The 25,062-nt window shown below is 34.1% G+C and overlaps 1 protein-coding gene and 1 pseudogene across 1 annotated transcript; both read right to left on the bottom strand.

Moving 5' to 3' along the window:
• Window positions 1-3,549: 3,549 nt before the first annotated feature.
• Window positions 3,550-10,125, bottom strand: LOC117909156 (annotated as a pseudogene).
• An 11,011-nt stretch (window positions 10,126-21,136) lies between these two features.
• LOC117908143 (receptor-like protein 7) lies at window positions 21,137-24,301 on the bottom strand. The gene is made up of 4 exons (XM_034821807.1): window positions 23,760-24,301; window positions 23,051-23,579; window positions 22,745-22,992; window positions 21,137-22,520 (listed from the first exon to the last, which is right to left on the bottom strand). Exons 1-4 carry the CDS (start codon window positions 24,299-24,301, stop codon window positions 21,137-21,139), a joined length of 2,703 nt encoding a protein of 900 aa, XP_034677698.1.
• Between the last annotated feature and the right edge of the window lie 761 nt (window positions 24,302-25,062).

Genomic DNA, 25,062 nt, shown 5'->3' on the forward strand with positions numbered 1-25,062 from the left:
ACTCTATGGTATCATAAATATTTGGGAAATTCCCCATTATTATCTTATTTTCCATAAAAAAATTTAGAAACAAATTTCAAATTACCCGGATGACAAAAAAAAAAAAAAAAAAAAAAAAAAAAAAACCACACACAAGAGAAAAAGAAAAATAATATTTTTTATTCAGCAATTTAATTTAATTACCATTATTTAGTTAATTTTAAATTAGAATTCAATTATGGAATTTAGTTAATCCCTTTTTATTTCATAGTAGAACCATTGATATTTTTACAATCATATAGATCCAGACAATGACTACATTTGTTAAAAGTCAAAATCATAGTAGGCATCGCAACTGTCAGCTCATCATTTTGTCATCATGTGTTTTGCTTCTGAACAACTGGTCAAAAGATAACCTTAAAAATAACTACTAGTCTACTACAAAGAAAGCCTAGAAAATAATTTCTATTTTTTTTTTTTATTCTTTAAGGTTTGTAAACTTCTTTTTTTTTTTTTCCTGAACTTTTATGCTTTATAAAGGATTATCCCCTTCATTCCCTCTGAAAATAGGTAACATTGACACTGGTTGTGGTTTGATCATGATATGTTCTTAAGGGGCAATGAAGCATGAGGGTTTGTTGACCCTAGGAGGGTTAAGATGATCTCTCATCAACCTATAGGCTTGGAAATGCCTAACTTGTTGATTGTTGTTGTTGCTTTGATTTGTTAGGTCATTTATACTTGCTTGAATTGGCTAAATTTGTCTTTCGCGTCTAGTAAAAATATCCATATTCTAAACAAGCATAAAAAGTAAGAAGATGAAAAGTAAAAACTAGAAATAAATAAAATTCCTATTATTAAAGAAAACCAACTATTTAAAACAAAAAAACTAAAAACTAATTAGTATGTACTTAATTGACTTGGATAAAACTTGTTATTAATTCCTTAGCAATGACATCATTTTCTTGACTGAAAATCCCTAATACAAATAAAATATTAAAGCATAAATACATGATAAAATTAGTCAAGAAAAATGAGGGATAGAGTTATCACAACTTGTAGTATTTCAGGTTATTATCATACTGAGAGAATAAATTTTCTTTTAACTAATTTTATATAAAAGTAGTGATTTTTATTTAAAAAAAAATGATTAGATTGAAATTATGATTTGATGGATAAATTAAGAAAACAATGATAAACCAATTTAAAGATTTTCACAAATCCAATCTCAAACCTAGGATTGAGGGATAATAAATAATGATTAAAGGATTTTTTGCCTTCGTAGATTAGACCACAATATAGGCCATCCAAGTTTGGAACCATGTTTTCAAACTTAAAATCCATTCTCTAATAGTCATTCAACAAATAATTTGATACAATGTTTTATCCTTTAGGACATTTAAAACCCGATATTCATTTGGTGTATTCTCCTCAGTCATCAATTACATTAACATATGATCACATTAGGTCAACTATTGATCATAATCCCTTGTGCATCAAAGGACCCCTAGCATGTATCCTATGTATCTCTAATAGGGACGAACTAGCAAATAATTAAACTTTTATACAAAAATTTAAAGATTAGAAACTTACTACCATTAAAAGATATCACATTTTCTTATCATCCCTTTGTCTTGAATTATTCGTGATTTATTGTTACATCTCCAATGAGAGGATTTAGCCACTCATGCTCAGATTAATGTCATACATTGAATTAAATCTAATCATGAGAGATTTTATTGAAAACTAAATAATTATAAAAGTTGTATCCAAACTCAAAAGTTTCTCTTCTTCTCTACTCTCTTTGTTCCTAAAGAAATTTATGGTATTTATAAAAAACTAATGCTAAAAACATAAATAAAAGTGCTAAAATGTCCAAAGACATGTAAAAGAGCCAAATAGGGAAAGCCTTGAAGTGAAATTCTAGAAATTGTAGTTTGTAGAAAAAATTTCAATACCTCCATAGTGGTATCAGATTGCATTTCGATAAATGCCCAAACCTTATAGACCTTTGGCATGCTTCCAATGTGGTATTGGATTGATTACAACATGTATCATAATGTATCTTTTTGTATTGACACCTCATATCAAAATTGTATCTCAATGTATTTTTTCGTATTGAAATGTTGCACTTTGTATCAAAATTGCATCTCCTTGTATTGAAATTCATTTTGATGAACCTTGAAATTTTTTACATCTTTGGAATGCTTTTCCAGGAAAATTTGGATGCCTCCACTATATTAAAATGTTTATCAAAATTCATCTTTCGTATCGAAATACATTTTGATAAACTCCTGAACTGAACTCACTAGATCTTTGGAAGGTTGAGGTTGGCGATTTTTTATGCCTTCTTATCGCATCAAAATCAATATCAAAATGCATTTCTTGTATTGAAATGGTGTTCTCACATCAAATTGTGTATCACATAGTATCAAAATGCATTCCAATAACACCCCAAACTTACTATGTTCCAATTGACTCTACTCCTTTGTATTGAAGTTGTTAGGACAATGAGTCTTCATCGTATGTTGACAATTTTGTCCCATTCTTCGAAGATCCAAGGTTATTGTTTGTCCAATTGAAAAGTCACATGTACATCTAAAATGGTTTCACTTGTGGCAAGTTAGGTAAACAAAGGGAATAAAGCGGATCAATATATTTTTTTTAATGAATTAAAAAGGTTTGTTAAAGGCAAGTTATTATTATTAGTTTTTTTTTTAATAAAGTAAGGTTGGATTGGAAGTTTTAAAATTGAGTTAAAATCTCTTAATTAATTTTTGACAACTTTGAAATTTTATTTTTATTAGAAATTTGATATTTTATTTTTTAAGGTAATTTTTTTTTCAAATTAATTTTTAGAAAGTTGATATTTTATTTTTAAGAAAATTATTTTCTTAATTAATTTTTATAAAATTGATATTCTTTTTTTTTAAGAAAACTATTTTCTTAATTAATCTTTAGAAAGTTGAAATTTAATTCCATTTCCAAGTCTCTAAGCTTTTACGCCTATATGTATAAACCCTGGCTTTTAACACATTTTGGGGTTGGACATTATTGAGAGAGATTTGACCTAACTTGCCATTTCCATTCTCTCAAGAAAGTTTCAAAGATTGAATCTTGGATTGTTAGAAGACTTACATTTCTTCATCGAGGTTAAGGAGTATTCATTAAAGCAATTGGAGATTGCTGTGTTGTGTGGATCAAGTTGTAGCTATCGAAAAGTAAGTCTTTAGGGTAACGATAAATCTCTATAATTTGATCTCATATAACGGATTTAGATTAAGGGTTTTAAACCCCATGTTTTTTTTATCTCCATAATAGTGTTGGGGTTTTTCACATAAAAATTCTTGTGTCCTATGCATGCATATTTACTTTCTTTTTTTTTTTTTTCTAATATTTTGGATATTTTGTTAATCCCTACTATCTTATAGATTTAATTAAGTTAAAAACTCTACTCCCTATTTAAATTGAGTAATTAATTCTTAATCCTTATATTATAATTTTTATTTACACCCATTCTTCTTGATTTATCGGACTACAGTTTTTTAGAAGTGATTTTGAAATCAACTCTTATGCATCAAAATTCCACTTTTTCCTTGCATTCTTCACTAGATGTACATATTAACCCTCAATTTGAGGCTTTGCGAATATTTAAGTTACAAGATAATGATTTGCACTCAAAAGTTATTTAAAAGCCTATTTTTATATATGGAAAAACATCAGTTTTGAGTGCTAATCACCTACTGCATATGGGATTATAACTACATTTTAGTTGTCGTCATTGTCAAGCAAGATTTTAAGTTGAAGTTTTTGACCGGTGCAACAGGCGTGCTTGCTGGTTCAGATATCACCCGCATTTTCAAGATTAGAATGTGACCTCACAGTGTACTCTGCTACAAGCTTTGCAAAAGACGACGACTTGTTCTCTAGCAATCTGGTGGGGGTATCGTATTCCTCAATAAGCCCTGCATCGACATTTCCAGGGAAATAAATCAAGAAGAATGCAGATGAAGTTAAGAGTGCCATTAGTTCATGTTGATAGTACTAACCATGATCCAGAAGTAGAACCTTGTCACTATCAAGAACAGAAGTAATTCGATGTGCAATAGTTATGACTGTAGAATCGACAAAGTGTTGTCTAAGGGTTTGCTGAATCAGATTTTCTGTGGCTGTATCAACTGATGCAGTAGCTTCATCAAGCACCAAGACCTTGCTTTTCTTGAGTAGAACTCGGCCAAGACAAACCAGTTGCCTCTGACCCATGCTCCAATTCTCTCCATTCTCAATAACTGCCAAATGCATGCCAACATTAGGAGTCTTATATGAGGTTACTATTTAGATTTTACGTTAGCATGGCGGGAGAAATAACCTGCAGAATCTAGCTTTCCTTCTTTCTTCCTGACTTCATCTCCAAGCTGGCACTTATCCAGAGCCTGAACCAATAAGTTAGTTAACAACATTGCATTTCTACAGTAATAAGAAATGCAGCAAAGGAAACTATATTTCTACTGTATTAAGAAAACATAGTAGAGGAAAACTACATGTCTACCATACTTACGTAAATCAATAGAATAAACAAAACCTACCTCCCAAATCTGTTCATCTGAGTACTCTTCAAGTGGGTCAAGGTTGCTCCGTACAGTCCCTTCAAACATGGTTGGATCCTGAGGGATAATGCTTAGTCTGGACCGCAAATCATGTAATCCAATGGAAGAGATGTTGGTACCATCTATCATAATCTGACCAGTGGCAGGTTCAACAATTCGAAAGAGGGTCTGTATGAGGGTTGATTTACCACTGCCAGTTCGCCCTACAATGCCAGTCTTCATTCCTCCCAGGAAAGTGCATGTGAGACCTCTCAATACAAGTGGCATGTGTGGGGCATAGCGGACCTACATCCACACTCACCGTCATCAAACATATGGAAATTCCTCTGACCAGAGGAAGCCATGAATAACCCTCTAGCATATATAAATAGAAATTACCTGCAAATCCTGAATATCAACTTCTCCATGTGAAGGCCAAGAACATGCTAGCCTGTTTTCTTCTATGACAAGAGGAGGCTCGCTTGGAATGGAAGTGTATTGAAGTATTCTCTCAACTGATATAATATTATTCTCCATAGTGCAAAGATTCCACATTACCCGAGCTTGTATCATGTTCAAATTAAGTCCATATGTCACTGCTAGGCCCGCAATACCTTTAATGGAAGTGGAAAAGAGTGTTAGTAATTCTCCTATGCCATTTGCTATTGAGAGTGAAATGGATAATCAGTGAATATACCAGGATCAATTACTCCCTCTGGAACAGAGATTAAGAAAACCAAAGAGAAGGCAAATGTAGCAGAAGATAGCATATCCAAGCGGAAGCACAGCCATTCCATTGCACCGGCAATGTTGAACTTGGGCCGTATATACCCATCTACCAATTTCATGTTTGTATCCCTGAATCTAGATTCTTGATCAAAGCTTCTGATGGTCATAGATCCTGCTATAGTTTCAGAAAAATGTTGAATTACTGGAGCTTTGCATACTCCGGCCAATCTTGACAGTTCTCGTGCTGAAGGTATGTAATATTGCTGCATAATTATAATGTTGTAAGAACCTTTTGCTCATATATGATATAAATCTAAGCTTCAAGGGGTATTGAAAAAAAAGGAGAAAAATGGTTTTGGAAATGATAAAAAAATAGAAATACATTAGTTAAACATTGCATCTAAACAGCAAAACCTGCAGTCTATCTTGCAGCCAATTTCATTACTCTTATCTGAAAAGTGAATTGGCACTCAAAAACCACCATATCAACACTAAAGAAACTTTCATTCTGACGCCATATTAATTGGCATGGCACATTCATATTTGCACCTCCTTAATATGCAATGCTTGTGACTGAGCCCCAGCTCAGCTGGATCAGAAAGGAACATGAACATGCCATGAATTGTAAGAGTTATCCTGAATTAGGATTCCATTTTAATGCAGTTGGTTTAAAACGAATCAAATTTCTCAGTAAGCAATGCACTACTCCAATTTTTTTTCTAAGCAACATTTTGGAGTAAAGCTTAGTTTATACCCAAAATGGTTTTGAGCCTACTGGCATTTTCACGGACATATGATTGATAATCTAATGTGGAAGAGTACATGGCATATGTAAGCAAAGAAAATAAATAATGTAATATGAGAAACATAAGGTGATCTCAACTACAGAGCATGAGATGTCATGTGACAAAGCCATGTGTGGCATTAACTAACAAGAAGAGGTCTAATAAGTTCACAATGGTTACCTGATACCAGATGCAGGTTGCAATCACAGGAATAAAGACAATGAAAACCTGCCATGCAACCTGTGACATAACTGCAATAATTCCCAGGAGCTGAATCAATTGGAGGCAAATGCCCCAACTGCATTGGCATGGTTGTATCGATCGTACTTTGGTCTGTAGAAGCCTGTAAAAAAGGGAAGGATCAATTAAGTGATATTCTAACACTAACTTTGGTAAATGGGGAAAAATGCAAGGCAGAAATAGATATATATTCATATTTTCACTTACTCTGTTTAGAATTCGCCCACTTGGGGTGGCATCAAAGAATGACATTGGGGCACGGAAGACGCACAAATGCATTTTATTGAAGAGTATAGTAGCTGTCTTGTAACCAGCTGTTACAAGAAGCATGGCTCTGGAAAGGACGCAAAAATAACTTCCAACAGCCAAAGCTACATAAACAATTATGAGAGTAGAACCTCTAACTGCAGGTTTCACATCATCTGACACAGGACTTGCCCAAGCCATCCAATAATTGCTTCCAATCTGAAGCAGCTGAAAGAGAATCTGTGACAACAATATAAAGGGCACAAGAGCTCCTCCATATGCTGTCCTGATGTATTTCCAATAAACCCATAGCCCAACTTTACCTTTCTCTCTCTCCTCTTCTTGAACAAGTTGACCTTTTGGCCCATCTATCTCCTCTGCTTTACCATTTTGGCCACCTCTGTTTTCTTCTTTTTCAACTACTTCAGAAGTACCACCAATATTATCACTATCCTCATGGATACTTAATTTTTCTGAAAGTGACCCTGCCTCTACAGAATTGAGTGCTGACAAAGCTTTCTTATGTGCACCAACAAGTTCCATAAAATCAGTTCCAGAGTTGAGAATTTCATTGTACTTTCCAGCTTGTGTAATTCTTCCATCTTTCATGACCTGCGGGTATGCTACATTTCTTCAGTTTATCTAATGGAAACAAAGGCAGGGAAGAAAAAAAATGGTAATTACTCACCAGTATGAGATCAGCAGCAGGTAAGAACTCTACTTGATGTGTAACATAGATCACAGTTTTCGAACCCAAGAGACCCAGCAAACATTCCTGTTATATGAAGGTTACTTACAAATAAGATCAATGAAAGATTTTATTTTTATTTTTATTTCATTTATTATATATAATAAAAGGGAAAGGAAACAGAACAAAGGGCAATGGGTTGGCAAGGGTCCCTAATTACCTCAGCCAGACCAAGAACCAAATCTCATATAGCCCATAGCAGTGCATATTTAAACATACAAGGATAGCTCAATTTCTACTTAATGCAATGGCATTGTATAGATAACATGTTTTATTTCATATATATATGTATATTGATCAAACTCAGGCTTTTAGAAGAGAGAAATTACCTTAAAGAGATGGGTTCCTGTATGAGCATCCACAGCACTGAAAGGATCATCAAACAGATAAATATCAGCGTTTTGGTAAAGTGCACGTGCAATCTGTATTCTTTGCTTCTGGCCACCACTCAAATTGATTCCCCGCTCACCTATAACCGTCTGATCACCAAATGAGAGAACCTCCAGGTCCTTCTTTAAGGAACATGCATCAAGGACCCTTTCATACCTTTCTCTGTCCATTTCCTTGCCAAACAAGATGTTCTCTTCTATCTTGCCACTCTGTATCCAAGGAGACTGAGCAACATAGGCCTTTGTTCCACACAGCTTAAGGATACCAGATATCTTAGGCACTTCTCCCAACATACAAGATAGTAAGCTTGACTTGCCTGAGCCTACAGTACCACAAACAGCAACCCTCATGCCACGGCACACCCGCAAATTAATATCCTTCAGTGTTGGATTAGGGGAAGATGAATCCCAAGAGAAATTCCCATCCACTATCTCAATTGCTGTATCAGAACTACCTTTTGGAAGCCTCTCGATAACATCACTCGGCAGGTCATCCAGATGAAGAAAGGATGCAATTCTGTCAAGGGAAACTTTAGTCTGAGCTATCATTGAGATTAGGTCAGGAAGACTGTAGATGGGTTCTTGAAGTATCCTGAATGTTGCAAGTGAAGATAAGATCTTCCCTGATTCAAGCGGGATCCCTAGAAGCATGCAAGTTCCAAAGGTGGCCACAGACACAAATGTTGGGGCACCCCAGAAAACAAAAGTGGTCACGGCTGAAGTGTAAAGATATTTTTTCAACCACCCTGTCTCATTCTTCCGAAGGTCTACAATTTTAGACAAAAACTTCATCTCCCATCCCTGAAACTTGAGAATCCTCATGTTTCTTAAGATCTCGGATGTTGCCTTCATCCTTTTATCTTTTGATTCCATCAACTTGTCCTGAAACTTCTCTTGCCATTTTCCCAGTGGAATATTTGTCAACATAACAATTGCAGTTGCAAAGAAAGCTGCAACTGAAGCAAGGCCCAGGTTTTTATACAAGATTAGCAAGGCTAAAGTAACTTGCACAATCACCATCCATGGATCATGCATATACCAACTGAAATCCCCAATTCTCTCCGCATCAACAGACATAAAATTAATGATCTCCCCAGTAGAATGACCCTGCTTTGACTGGCAGGAAAGAGTCAGACCCTTGTTGTAGATCATTGTGATCAGTACTGCTCTGATCCTAATTCCAACCTGCTGCAATCTAAAGAACCAGTGCCTCACTGAAAGGCGCTCAACAAGCTTCGCAACAAAAAAAGTCATAGCCAAAAGATAGCCTTCATTTTTGAATTCCCTCCGCCCATTGAGATATTGAACGAAGGTATCAATAAGATAGGGCCCAACATAAGATGCTAATGTTTTTACAAGTACCAACAAAGCCGTCAATAGGATTTCTGCCCAGCATGCAAAGATCAATGCTTTCACCAGCTTAAGCGTCGTCACTCCACTACTTCCACCACTATCACACTGGAGCTTATTACTAAATGCTGGAAAGACCCCCACAACGCTGTTGCTGGTATCAAGCTGAGGAACATCCTCAAGGTCTAATGTTTTCTTGTTACCCTCAACAATCAAGGGACCGATCCAAGAGAAAGTTAGAAGGCTAAAAAAACCAGCTTTTGAAAAGGGGGTCACAGTTGCTTCCCCCTTGGATTTATTAGACTCCACTCTACTTATACTGGTACTACCATTCAAAAGGGGTTCCCTAAGAATCGAATCCTCGCCTTGATTCTTTCCCAAAAACCCCGAATAGCACAAGAACAGACCAGTTATGACGTAGACAATATCGGGCACCAAATATTGAATTCGTAGGGACTGGTGTTTCTTGACAATATCTAGAAAAAGGCAATAACATGAGATGGAGAAGTAAAATCCCCACCAAACTCTTAACAAAAATGGGAACTTTGGTTCAACAGAACCAATGAATTGAGTGTGCAAATATACACAAACTGCTCCCCAGGCAAGTGTTCTGAGCACTAAATCCAAAAGGGTCACCAGCCTTTCATCAGACCAGCCATTTCTATACCAATAAAAGTAGTTCAAAAAACACAACAACAAATTCAACAGCGACAGACCCTGACAGCAAGCAAACGTTTGCTTATAGTACAAAAACCTAGTCCTCTTACAATTTTCAGGAGCACCCCCCTTGATTCTCTTGCACACCCATGATACAAATAGGAGAAGCAACAAAACTAGATGCAATGAGGCAGAACATGCACGTAAAAAAACGGGGTTTAGCAGAAAACCAGTACCTGGATACGTAACCATGGCTTCGAATCCCACCATTTTTTGAGAATCTTTGGCCTCTGCTAAAAGGGTATTTTGGAGGTGTGCTTATGAATCGAAAGGGATGATTTCTGGTGCTTTATATACGAAAAATAAGACGGTATGTCCCCGGTTTTAAGAGTGTATTCCACAAAGGAAGTCAGTCAAAGGATATTTCCTTGGGCGCGGGATAACTTGGCAGCCGAGCTTCAGTTGACGGAGATAGTGAGGAAGCGTGGCAGGCACGAAGAGAGAGAACCTTAAGGAGATCGAGACAATTTTATTGTTTTTTTTTTTTTTTTTATTCTATTGATTATCCTTTTAGTAGAATTTTTATTTCCAAAACCAAACACATTTAGATTTCATTCTAATCAATTACTTGCTGGTGTTATAAATATATAGGATTTTTTTTTTATAATCGTGGATATTCGGATCAGCTTACAGACCTGAAGTTAACAATCTAGTAAATTTCTAGTAACTCTCAGAGAACTCGAATTGGTGACGGAAAACAAACCTAAGATCGGACCAATTAAACTACTCCTCAAGGTTATAAATATTTAAAAAATTCTCTTCTACTATCTTATTTTTTATAATATTTCTTGGAGACAAATTTCAAACTGATAAAAAAAATAAAAATTATTTAGCACTTTAATTATAATTTCATTATTTATTTAAATTTAAATTCAATTATGAAATTTCTTTTCTTTTTAAGTAGAAAATGCATTGAATCCCCTTTTCATCATCACAATGACTATATTTATTAAAAGTCAAAATTATAGTAAGAGTCAGAATTGGCAGTTCATCATCTTGTCATCATGTGTTTTGCTTCTAAACAAGTGGTCAAAAAATAACCTTAAAAATAGACTACACAAAATGTGGAGATTCCAAAATATTGGTTTTATATATATGTATATATTTATCTTTTTGGAAAAGGAGACTGTTTGAAAGGTAGAGCATGTGGATATCCATGAAACACAAAATACTTTCTGCTCCACCATTTGGAAAGTCCCACTTTGGTGGACCACAAAGCCTTGAAAATCAGGGCCACTCACATGACTTTATATGCAACAATGACATATAACCAATTCCCTATTTATGATGCCACTGATTTTCTAGCCACGTGTTTGACTAATGAATAATTATTGTGGAATTATTTTCTTTTGATTTATGTATTGTATAAGTTTCTAAAAGTTAAAAAGGGGTTCACTTTTAGTGATTTACACTTAAAAAGGAATTGAAGATCTGAAATGTTGGAGAAGAACTTCAAAGGGCGATCTTAGAGAACCACTTAATAAACTGCTTATAATAACTAGCTAGTCCTAAGAAACTTCAATCTCGATCACAGTATTATGTCTCCTCTAATTTGACACAATATCTACCTTTCCAAGGTCAATAGAGATGCCATCCTTGGTCACCATATGCCCAAGGAAAGAGACTTTGTCTAACTAGAACTCACACTTCTTTAGTTTAACATACAATTGCTTATCTCTGAGAGTCTGTAATACAATACTCAAATGGCGCTCATGCTCCTCCCTACTCCTTGAGTACACCAAAATATCATCTATAAAAACCACCACAAACTGATCTAGATAGGACTTGAATACCCTATTCATTAAGTCCATAAAAGCAGCAGGTGCATTAGTCAAACCAAAAGGCATAAGCAAAAACTCATAATGCCCATATCTAGTTCGAAAAGCAGTCTTGGATACATCTTCACTTCTAACCTTTAACTGATGATAACCAAACCGAAGATCAATATTAGAGAACACACATACACCCTAAAGTTGATTAAACAAATCATCAATCCAACGAAAGGGATACTCGTTCCTCACCGTCACATTTTTTAACTCTCTATAATCAATGCAGAGTCTCATAGATCCATTATTCTTCTTTACAAATAAAACATGAGCTCCCCAAGGTGAAACACTAAGTCTAATGAAACCCTTATCTAACAACTCCTGAAGTTGAACCTTCAACTCCTTAAGCTTCATAGGTCTTTTCCTATAAGGGGTCTTAGAGATAGGAGCTGTTCTTGGTGCCAAATCAATGGTGAACTCCACCTCCTTCCCTAGTGGCAAGCCAGGTAGATCCTCTGGAAAGACATCAAGATAGTCCCTTATAATGGGAATGTCTTCCAACTTTAAATCATTTTTCCTATTCACAACATAAGCCAAAAAGCCTTGACAACCTTTCTTGAGCAAAGAACTAGCTCGCAAGGTTGAGATCATATGCAATGGTTTGTCCACATGCTTCCCCTCAAAACTAAAATCAGCCTGACCAGGAATGTTAAACGCCACTCTTTCCCCAAAACAATCAACAGATCCATGCTATGAAGCTAACCAATCCATCCCCAAAATCACATTAAAATCCTTGAGGTCAAAAAGTACTAAGTCAACTGTCATCTCTCTATACCCAATCATCACACAACAATCTCTAAGTATTTTATTAACCACAACAAAATCTCCAAAGGAGTAGCAACAAATAAATCAAAGTCCATGTTATCAATCAACATACCCAACAAACCAGCAAAAGATATGGAAACAAAAAAATGCGTTGAACCAGGATCATTCAAGGCTCTAGCAAATAAGGTATGAATTTGAAGAGTACTTGTCACCACATCAGAAGTAGCTTGAGCATCTCTATGAGTCATAGTAAATACCCGCCTTCGAGCCCTGGGTTTTTGTTTATCCTCTTTATTGTCCTTCTTAGGCTTCCCAAATACAAATTTCTTATTCTTTGGACAATCCCAAACCATATGTCCCCATTTTCTACAACTAAAGTAAGCTCCTATCTCTCTGTAGTATGGCCTACCCCCATACTTCTTGTCACAAGTAGGACAAATCCCATCTAAATTTTGTACTGTTTGTTCTTTATTCTGATTTCTACTTAGAGCAGACTTTTTCTGTGCTTGGTTACCATGAGCACCATCATTTCTATTCCACTTCCTTTGTTGTTCCGTATACTGGTGAAGCTTTTCATTATTCTTCTCTGCAATAAGGGCTTTGTCTACCACCTGTGAATAAACACTAAGCTTCATAATTGATATCTTATTCTTCAAATAAGGCTTCAGTCCATCCTGAAATTTCAATGCTTTTTTCTCCTCTATATCAATCAACAGTGGGGCAAAACGTGATAGTTCAGTAAACTTAGCCTCATACTAGGCTACAATCAAATTTTCCTATTCCAAACAGACAAACTTTCCCACCTTTTGTCGTCGAACACTGTCAGAAAAGTACTTCTTATAAAACGCCTTTCTAAATTGACTCCAAACAATAGGCCCCTAATCCTCCAAAAGCCTCTTAGTCATACGCCACCAATGATCTGCCTCTTTGTCTAACATAAATGCTGCATAAGAGGCTTTTTGCTCATCAGAACAATCAATGATATCAAAAAAATTTTCTATCTTCATATTCTAAGTCTCTACCTCTGTTGGATCTGAAGTACCAGAAAAGTAAGGGAGACCCAACTTCTTAAAGTCATCAAAGGAGCTACCCTTAGTAGATGAGGATTGTCCTTGACCATTACTTCCAACAGCTCTAGCCTGATGCTAAACCAAGCCAGCCAAAGTCCCTAAATATCTATAAAGACCTTCAATACTCATAGTGCGCAAAGCCTCAAGTAGAGGAGGTATATCATCATTAGGCTGACTGTTTTGGGAAGATGCAGGTCTCCTTGGTGGCATGGTGTCCTATAATGCAACAGGTATAACTAAATTAGTCACTAAAAAGCCAAATAAGCAAATTAAAATTTAAGGAATAAATCGGACTAGATGAATTTGAAACTTAAACTAAACAAGTTCTCATCAAGATCACAACCTGGTGCTCTGATACCACACTGTCACGCCCCAAGACCCACTCCAAGGGCGTGACGATCATTTCACACCTCAAACCCGAAGCGTTAAAGTGTAACCTTACCCAAACAATTATCTTGTAACTAGAAGTTACCAATTACCAAATACCTATTTAGAGTAGTAGAACAAAATTCTAAAATATTCAAAACTTAACTTTAAAACTAAGCACATCAACCAAAATCCATCATTCAAATAAATTGCAAACTCAAACAATTCAAGTGCTAACAAAATTTTCATAATCTCCAAATCTCAACTTCAAATTATCACAAAAAATTTTTAAAGTTTAATATATAAATAGCTTCCAAAAACCAAATAATCCAAATGAACATAAACTTATAAGCTAACAATGTTCGAAAATAACATCCTAAGCAAAATCCTAATGATGACTATTCCCCAACCTAGCCATCACTCCTTGCCCGAACTAAGGGTACCTGAAAAGTAATCAACAAAGGGGAATGAGCTCAAAGCCCAATAAGAAATATTAATACAGTTTCATGGATCAAATAGTTTCAATCATGCTTACAAATAGGAGATTTAGTGTAAAATCATTTTCATAAGAACGTTTGAGTACAAATATGCTAATACACTTTAAGGTGTTTAACCATACATTTTCCTATATATCAAAATCATTTCATATCCATTTCAAATCAAATACATTTCAATTGTTTTCACTCTGGTTATCAAATAACAAATAGTCCTCATTTAAGTGGGACTTCACAAATAGGTGGCTAGCCTTACACGTTCATTTTAAGGTGGACGGAACCAAACACTACTAGTACTAGTAACCTCTAACCAAACCCCTAGAAGGTGGGGTTCACCTAACAAAGTGTAAGAGAAATAACCATTACATTTATATAAAATTATAGGTTTAACAATCCTAAAATTTTAGGTATTCAAACTAATGTTTTTAATTATGAAAGATAATTTAATCTATTCCTATTTTAGAAAAATTAATAAATTTCAAATTCATATAAAACTTAAATTTTATTTTCAATTTATTTCTTAGGTCACAACATAATTTAATTAAATTAAAATTTATTCTACTAATTAAATTTTATGCTACTTATTAACTTACACTCATCATTAGTATAATAATATTGATAACTTTTATTCTCTCACTTTCAGTTTTTTTTTTTTTCACTAAACATAAACTGTATCCCTAACAATTCTCCATTATTGCTAACATAATATATATATATATATATATATATATTAACCACCAAACACCATCCGTACACTTCCTCTAGTGCACACATATTCTCTTTTTTCCTAATATTTTCTAATCCTTTTAGCCACATATAACAATATATTTATTCATTTATTATTTTTTTTAAAAAAAATTCATTACTTAGATCTATTCATCTAAGAAATTTTGAATTTCCCTATTTTCATCAATAGAATAATCCATATTTCTAATTTCAAAATTTTGACCTAAAAGTTTTAAATAAGTTAACCCTAACCTAAATCAAAATCTTCCAGAGAATCATTGTTTTTTAAACCTAAGATTTCCCAATTTCTAACAATAAAACCACCAATAATCCTAAATTTCCAATATTTTGATATTAAAACGAATTAAAAAAATAAACTAACCTTAATCTAAATTAAATTTTTTTTGAAAGAATAACTAGCGTGTCCAAAACTAACTAAAGAATATAATATATTAATTTAGAGTTAGAATCTTACCTGAAAAAAAAAAAACCTGAACTTCAACTCTGAATCTCTAACCCTTGGGCCCTATGATCTCCAATTCTCTATTTCTGGTTGATAGGGTTTTCTGAATGAAGAAGACAAGAGGAAAAATCCAATTTATACCTAGGATTTTTAATTGTAAAAGGACTCTTTCACCTTTAATGAATTCAATGAATTACTTAATTACTTTATAAATTACTAGTTTGCCCCTAGATTAAATTTTGAGGTGTTACATTTTATATCCTCCAAAACGGCATCGTTTTGATATTTTAAATATTAAAAATAAAATAAAATTAATAGAACCGTCCGGTTCGTTGGTCGAACCATCGGTTTAACCAGTTCGATTCCAATTCAACCTATTTTTGAACCAATTGACCGGATCAGACTGGAACTGTGACCAATGGACAATCGGACCAGCCGATCTAGTCAAATTTTTAAAACCATGGTTAATTATCCATGGAGGGGTGGTGTTGCATAAAATTTGAGTCCACCATATCTAGGCATGTGCAATCATATAAATTTATATAACTTCGACATCAAGCATATTGGGAGAATGATAAAATCATCACATCTCAATCGTCTATTATTAAAACTCCTGTATTGTTGTAAAATTTAAGAAAAAATATATTTTTAAACATCTTCAAATATTGGGTGTATGCTATTCTATTTATTATATGAACATTTGAGAGACTTTACTGGAATTTTTATTTTTTATTTTTATTATGAATATCATATTTATTTGTGTAAAACTTTTGATTTAAATATTTGTTTTAACTTAAGAATTTAAACTCTTTAACAAAGGTAATCTCATTTAGCTTTCTATTTATTGTGGCCTTGCAATTAATATCTAGTTTCTGGTTGAAATTTTTGTTAAGAGAGAATTCTAGGCTACAACCAAGATTTGAAATATCGATAAACATGGATATATCAGTACTTGGATTTTACGAATATATAAGAAATATCGGAGAAATATCGATGAATATTTTGATAAAAATTATCTATGGAAAAAAATTATTCAAAATTCATGGGAATGCTTTAAAAAACACAAAAAAAATAAAATAAAAAATAAAAATGATAAAATAAATAAGAATACACATATTAAAGTTATTTTGTAAGTGTAATTGACATAACTATGATTAAAGATAATATTTATCAATTTTTTTTTAAAAAATAGCTTAAAAATTCCTTTAATATATTTATATTCATTTATTTTAAAATTTTAAAAAAACTTTTATTATATTTTAAATAAAAAATAAAATTTATTTATATAAAATATTTTATTAATAATTTATCTTATCAAATTAATTTTAATTATAGAAGATTAGGACTTCATTAATTTTTTTATATTCTAGCAATTTTTGAGGAAAATTATTTTTTAATATTTTAAAATTAAATAAAATTAAAAAGAAAAAAAAATTAAGAGTTAAGTGATAGTAATTTTTTAAAATAGGATTAATGAGATAAATATGAAAAGTAGTGAAAAATAAATGGATAATATAAATTTAAAATCAAAGATAAATTAAAAATGATTAATTTAAAAATAAAATAGGATAAAAAAAAATGACAATTTTTTCATATTGCCCTGTGCCATGCATGTGTCACTCCCACGTCTTGATTTTTAATGATTTTTTGCTCCAAAACCGAAATTTCGCTGATATATTGACAATTTTTTTGACATTTATGCGATTTTTTGATTAATCGATTATCAATGGTTGATTTCATTTCGACCACACCGATAATCGATTTTTCACCTATATTTTGATGAAAAAAAAATCTGATTTTTCAAACCTTGGCTACAACTAGCAGCTACTTTGAAGTTGAAATTTTAGTAGAATGAAGGGAATCTCATTTAGCTTTTTGTTATTTTAGCCTTGCAACTAACTACTAGTTTGAAGTTGGAATTCTAGTACAGAAAGAGAATGGAACAAAACTTTCCTTAGTGTGCTAACACTTGATAGTGACGCTAATCTTGGACCTAAGATAGAAAGGACACTCTATGGAGATAGTCTCATCAACAAATTATCCTACTTAATGTAATGGTGCACATAAACACACACATATAAACATATATATATATATATATTCTTAAATTGTGTCCTAGTAGGAGTAAGTTATAATAGGTTAATTACAATTGTGAAGGGGAATCCTAGTGCAAGTCCTTGTTCTTTGAGTTAATTTAAGTCAATGAATTAGAGGAAGGATTCGTATCTAGTTTTAAACCAATGGTGCGGATAGAGTTTGACTTATATTTCAATCATCAATTTAATATCGTTTCTTAAGGAATTGTGTAAGTTTGACTGATATTTCAGTCATCAATTTAGTATCATTTCTTAAGGAATAGTCTAAGGAGGGTTCATTTAGCATGGATCACATATCATACAAGTTAAGTATACTATAATTGTGGTAGTAGAAAATGCATATATCAATAAAGAGTGACTAGTAGACTAACCTCAAGGTCAGTCACTCTTTAATCATCTAGCTAGTGCTAAGTTATCAAAGGCATAAGTGAAACTTTTGGAACTGTAATGGGCAAAAGTTATGCATTATCCTATTGTTCTATCAATACATAAAGCGCTAATAAAGGATGCCTAATTCTCTCCCTCAAGTTGGAATATGGAGGTTATGAAGACTCAACTTGCGAATTAAGGGAGGAAAAAACAGTAGCTTCCAAAGCCTTGGTAAAGATATCATCCAATTGTTTCTTAGTATAAACATATGTAGTACAAACTAAACTAGCTCGAATTTTTTCATGAATCCTATGACAATACTAGCTTGGTGCGTTCATGAAATACTAGATTTGCAGCAATATGGAGAAGAACTCTTATCACAAAACATGTTGGAAAGGAGCCATTGAATTTCACAAGAAGTTATAGCCATTGCACGATATTTAGCTTTAGTGGAAAAGCAAGAAATTTTGTGTTGCTTCTTGGATTTCCAAGATATAGGAGAAGAACCCAACAATATATAATACTTGGTAATGGAACGATGGGTTTCTAGACAAGTCACCCAATCAAAGTCACAAAACGCATTAAGTTGAAGTGTACTAGATGGAGAAAAAAGAATGTCGATCTCGACTGAGTGATTGTTCAATGTGTCAAAGCAAGCGATGAGCAACATCCAAGATATGGTTGTTTAGGATTAGCCATGAATTGATTAAGAATTTGAACTAAGAAAATAGTGCTTGGACAACTAATAGTGAGATAGATGAGGCATCTAATAAGCCTATGATATAAAAGAAGATGAAACAATTGTGTTTTGAACCCAACTGAGCCCAAAAATTAAGATTTGACCCATAAAAGTTACATAATTGATGAGAAGGATATAAAATGTGAAGATACCAATATACCTTTCAAAACTATTTTAAGTATTTTCTACCACAATGTTTGATAAACTTTTTTATCTTAATTTTTTTAAATAATTATTTTGAAAATTTATTATTTTTAGAAAACTATTTTTTTTAAATATATCATTTTAAAAAACAACTTTAACATATTTTTAGTTATTTTTTACATACACAATTTTAAAAATATACATTTTTCAAGATGTTTGATTTTTAAATAATAATAATAATAATAATTTCTTTTTATTTTTATTTTTAAAATGGTGTATTTTTTTCTAAACACTAAATTAAATTAAATTTTATTGAGGTTTACAAAAGGAATAAAATTTAAATAATGTTTTCGTACTCTCTTTTTTTCATAGTTAATAAAGGTCAATTTTGAAAAGATAAAATATCCATATCATTTTTCTCAATTTTCACATTTTCTTTAGGTCTTGGGCTTAAATGGTGAACTTATATGGACTAAAGCTTAATTTTTGGGTCCAACTAGGTCCAAAACACAATTGTTCCAAAGAAGATTAGGTAAAAGGTCTCCATCAGTTGAAGTAAGCGAGAGGTTGGGTTCCGTAGGTGTCTTGGTAGGCCGAGAACCAAGGAAGCTAGTATCCTCTAAAATATCAAGTGCATATATTTGTTGGGAAAAATAAATATCATGTCGGGAGCATGAAACTTCAAGTCTAAGAAAATATTTAAGTGGACCAAGATCTTTTAAGGCAAAGCAATCATGGAGATGATTCTTCAAAGTTGAAATGATAAAAAGATAATTGGTACAAACCAATTGTTGGCAATGTCAAATTACTTTATTTCCTATCCCTGGATTGAATATATAGTTATTTGTTTTGATCTCTATCTTTCTACCCGTAATAGGTATTAGTATTTACCCAGACTTTATTCTCTCATTATTAATTGATAAGGTTGAAGCTATTCTATCTAATTTTTAGTTTATTATTATTTTTATATATACAGATAGATTTCATGAATAAAAAAAATTAAAAAAATTAAGCTTTTGGTTTTTATAATTGGTGCATGCCTCTAACCTTAGGCTTCCCTAGATCTGATCAAAGCATAAAAAAATGGCTATAAAAGCCAATAAAATTAATTAATCTAGAGAAAAAGTAACTCATACTTGTGATTTGGACGTTTCTAGATCAATTTCAATCTGTTGAAGTCGTCGACGAAGAAGTTATAGATCTCGTTTACTTGGTGTTCTTCCACCTAATCTCTCCTTACACGAATCCAAACACGCAAGAGAAGTATAAACTACTCTTCCTCCCTAAGAGTGGTTAGAGTTTCTCTTTGGAAGATAAAAAACAAAAGATTGAAACCCTAATCCCTAAGAGGGTATTTATAGACCATCCCATGGGTTTAAATGACTTGTGCCTAGGTTTTCACAAAATAACATTCAAGTGTCCTAAAGCTCTAAGGACTTTTGAGTAGGTTGTAATGTTATTTGGATTAAAAAAATGCTAAGCTATATATCAACATTCTATGAATGTAATTTTTCATGATTTAATTGGTAAAATAATGGAGGTATATATCAATGATATAGTAGTCCTGGGTTCCATTGGTAGTTTTCAGCCCAAGATAATATAGGCAAAAAAAAAAAAGCAACCAGTCTATTATTTCAGTCGATTGATAACTAAAGTAGGAAAGAATTATTATCCAATATGAGTATTATATCTAGCACTAATTTTTTTCCATAAAGCTCAAACATTGTATGTTGCCTACCATAGTCTAGATGATAGCAAAAATAGATGTAGCAAAATACGATGTTGTCACACCCTATCCCTCAAAGGTTGAATGGGAAATAAATATTAGCCGTCCATCTTAAAAGATTGCATTGATATGCATGAGATGTCAAGCATGCCAACGATTGAGATCTTTACATCATCTCTAGGCCTAAAAGAATTGGGAGAAGCTCAAGCAATGCATATGGAGTTAGAAGAATTGGGAGAGTCTCGATTCAGATCTTTGGATCATCTCTAAGCCTAAAAGAGACAAGTTGCTTGGGCCTGTGACAAGAGGGCAAAGAGAAAAGTTTTTAATGGTAACCCATTCATCTTCATTTTAAATTTTGTACCGTTTATCTTTTCATTTTTAAGTTTTAATTTTTTTTAATATTTTTCTAAATTTAAGTTGACTAATTAAAAGGTGTTTGATATTGGCTAAAACCATATAGATAAAACTATCTCACCAACATTTTTATTTTTTCAAAGACGGATTACGGGCATTTTCTTAATGACTTGCACTAGATTTAAAATTCTCTCTCACAATCTGCTATCGTAGGACTACGTTTACATTAAATCCTCCTCCTTCGCCTCCTTGTTGATTGAGGATGCTGCCTGTTTATTGGAATGGTTTGGGCGAAGATTCCATTCCCCCAGAATAGAATGAAGCCAATACTCAACCCTGCCACCACCCCACACCCGTATCCCATCCATGCCACTGTCCAATCAAATTCAATTCTCGGATCAGAGTCCAAGAGTCGTTCATGAGTTGATGCCTCTGCTTCCTCATCGACTCTGCATTTCCTGGATAATGGAAATCCGCATAACATTGGGTTCCCCTCGTATGATTTTAGAGGAAATGTGTTGAATTGACCTCCGCTAGGTATGGCTCCTTCGAGGTTGTTTCCTGCCAAGTCCAAGAAGGAATGGAATGTTAGACTTGTTAACTGCACAGGAATCTCCCCTGATAGCTTGTTGTTTGAGAGAGCCAATGACTCAAGCTGGTAAGCATTCTCCAGTGATGATGGTATAGGGCCATCAAGGTTGTTACTAGACAAGTCCAGGTTATGCAATGAATTAAACTCTCCTATGGACTCTGGGATTTTCGCTTCCAATTGATGATTGGAGGGATCAATACTTGTGAAAACATCTAGAATCCTTTCTAGTTGAAACTCTCCTCCTTTCATTGTTATCTTCATTGAGCTCTGAAACTCATAATAACCCCTTTTGACTTCAAGGTAATTTGGTCCGGAATTTTCATCTTCCTCTTTCATCATTGCTTTCCAAGTGTGGAAGTACGCAGAGGGCAACTGGCTTGCGAAGGCATTGGAAGATAGGTCAATCACATGAAGCATTGGAAAAGCATTCCTCATCCGGGGATGTTTAATCTGGCCATAGAACCTATTGGAGTGCAGGATGAGAACTTGCAGTTGTTGTACATTCTCCAACCTGAACGGAAAAATATCATTTATCTGGTTGTTAACCAGGTCTAAAACCTCCAATTTTTGACAACCATACAAAGAGCTCGGCACCTTTCCTTCTAATTGATTTCCGTTGAACACAAGTATAGTTAATGATTCTGCATAAACCCGAGGCATGGCTCCCTTCAAACCATTCCCACCTAGATTTAGTACTGACAGAGAACTGCTGAAGTTACCTAGACAGCTTGGTATTGTGCCATCCAAATTGTTATTGGATAGATCAAGGACTTCAAGTACAATTTCACTGCAAATTGATGTAGGAATTTCTCCATGGAACTTATTGCCTGCAACTGTAAAGAAGGCTGCATTGTAGAGGTATGAACCAATGTCAGCAGGGATGATCGATGTGAAACTATTATTTGAGTAATCCAGAAAATGAGCATCTTGGGGAAAAACTGGAGGACCTTGTATGTTGTTAGAGTGAAGGTCCAGAAAAAGCAAATATATATAGAGGTGTAGAAGCATTTGGAAAAGGCTGATCCATACCAGTAAGGAAGTTCAAAGAAAGATTCAGAAATCTCAATGGCCTAATCCAAATCCAAGTAGGAATGTGACCCCTTGATTCTGTTGTTGGACAGGTCCAGCTCAACCAAATTCTGAAAGTTTTGGAGGAAAGTTGGGAATTCTACCATATTGCATGAATATGATACTAATGTCTGAAATTGGGGAAAGGTTGAATTAGGACTAGCAGTCAATGACCAGTGATTATCAGATAGATCAAGATAACGAGGAGTGGTCAAGTTTGAGAACATGTCCAAGTCCATGCTACCTTTGAAGTCATTGGAAGAAAGATAAATGACTTCTAGACTCGTGAGTTGAGCAATCCATCTTGGAATAGGGCCCTGCAACACGTTATCACTAAGATCTAGCTCCTTCAAAAATGGGGAAGGCTTGTAAGGAAGCTGGGTAGGCAGAGCTTGGAGTCGGTTCTCGTGAAGATCTAATACCTTCAATGATGGGAATATAAACAAAGAATAATTTATTACACCATCAAGTGAGGCAGACAAGATCGCTGTCTGGAGACAAACTAGTAATCATCTTGTTTGGTAGAATCAGAGATGGAATTGATTCACTGAAATGGTTTGATGAAAGGTCCATAGTTTCAAGTTTTGTGAGGTTGACAATGGAATGTGGGATTTTTCCTGAGAAATTGTTAGATGAGAGGTCCAAACTCTGCAGCTGCCTGAGGTTGCCAATTGAACTTGGGATTGATCCATGAAAATGGTTTGACGAGAGGTCCAAACTTTTCAGCTGTACAAGCTTACCTATCCCTTTGAAATGGTTCGATGAAAGGTCCAAATTCTGTAGCTTTCCAAGGCCGCCAATTGAGTTTGGGATAGGACCACTGAAATTAAGATCATTAAGATCTAAGTCAATCAACAATTCAAGACTGCCTATTGATTCTGGTATTTTCCCATGAAAGCCTGTACCTCTGATCCCCAAATTCCTAAGGGCATTATGATGAGGGAATTCTGGTAAGGAGCCAAGGAGGTCAGGGTTTTGGGACACATCAATCTTCTGTAGAGTTGGAAGTCTGAAGAAATTTGTTGGGAATTCTCCATGGAGTTCACAGTCTCGAAGATGAATAGAGACCAATTAAGACATTTACAAGGAATTCAGGAACTTCTGAAGTGAGAGTTTCCAGAGAGATCAATTTCTGAGAGAGTGAAGATTTGAAAGAGAGGAATGAATGGGACCAGAAATTGAACAATACGATAAGCTTAGCACAACGAGATTAGGGACAGCAGAGGATAAAGCATCGCACCAGTTGCTGTTGTGTGTAGACATGTCAACCTCATCCAGATAGAGTAGTCTCAAGCTAGACATGTTTTGGATCAGCCTTTCCAGGTTCGGACTTTCAAGTTTGAGCCACCCCATGTTGAAAGAGAGATCGAGAGAGACCAATTTTGCGAGGCGTGACATTTGAAGAGGGACTTGGCTAGAGAATCGTGTGTTAGAAAGATTAAGATAGGTCAGACTTGAAACCTGGGAATACCCAGAAAGATGTTCACCATTCTCAGAAGAAAAATTGTAAGTGAGAAAGATGTTCCCGGAGAGATCGAGGCTCAGCAGTGTGTGAAGCTTGACTAGACTGCTGTTGGAATGAATAGTGCCTTGAAGATAGCCATTGCTGAGGTCGAGGGTGATAACATGGCCTGTGGCATTGTCACAGGTGATACCTTCCCAGGAACAACAATCTGTATCTGGCTTCCAAGAAGCTAATTTGGGATGAGGCTCTGAGAGAGATTCATTCATGAATGCAAAAGGACAGAGTTCTGGTCATCTTGACATAGACGGGGTGTTGCTGCATGAGACGATGATGACGAAAAGTAGGAGAAAATCAAGACGTGGGAGAGGAATATTATGCTGATGAACCTCATTACAAATATTGGTCAATGAAATTGGAATTGATAGTGCTAAGTCTCCCAACTTAAACTATATATATAACACATCCCATGGACATTAAACTTAGCTCACTTTCAAAATGCTGTTTGACCATGTGTCTGATGTCTACCAATCAAGAAAAAACCGAGGGAAAAGCATGTTTTGGTTTGGATTTAAAAATATATACATCATTGTTAATGCTGATTCCAATGCTTTTGCTTTTACTTCTATATGTTAGTCTTTGTGGAACTACCAATTATAAAAATATATAAGTTAAATTAAAAAAAAAAAATGCCCATTAGCTCTATTACCTTCGAGGTCAAGGTCAACACCATGACCAAGACCATGATTAAGAAGAAGGCCAAGGCTAATTGAATATTGAATAAGTTTGGCTCACGCCACTAGGATCAAATATTTTTGTCAAATTGAATATTTGTATGTTTTTTCATACCATTTTGTTAGTAGTTTGAAATGATTTTACTACATAATTTGATGGAATAGGATATATGTAAATCCAGCCAATACCAGTACTCATTGAGATTTTTGCTTGCATTATTCTTCTACATCTTGCCAAAGTTTTAACAAGCCATGAAAATATTAATGTGAATGCTATCAAACCATAGCTTATTACC

This window comes from Vitis riparia, chromosome 19, assembly GCF_004353265.1.
Source record: "Vitis riparia cultivar Riparia Gloire de Montpellier isolate 1030 chromosome 19, EGFV_Vit.rip_1.0, whole genome shotgun sequence".
NCBI classification, from domain to species: Eukaryota; Viridiplantae; Streptophyta; class Magnoliopsida; order Vitales; family Vitaceae; genus Vitis; species Vitis riparia.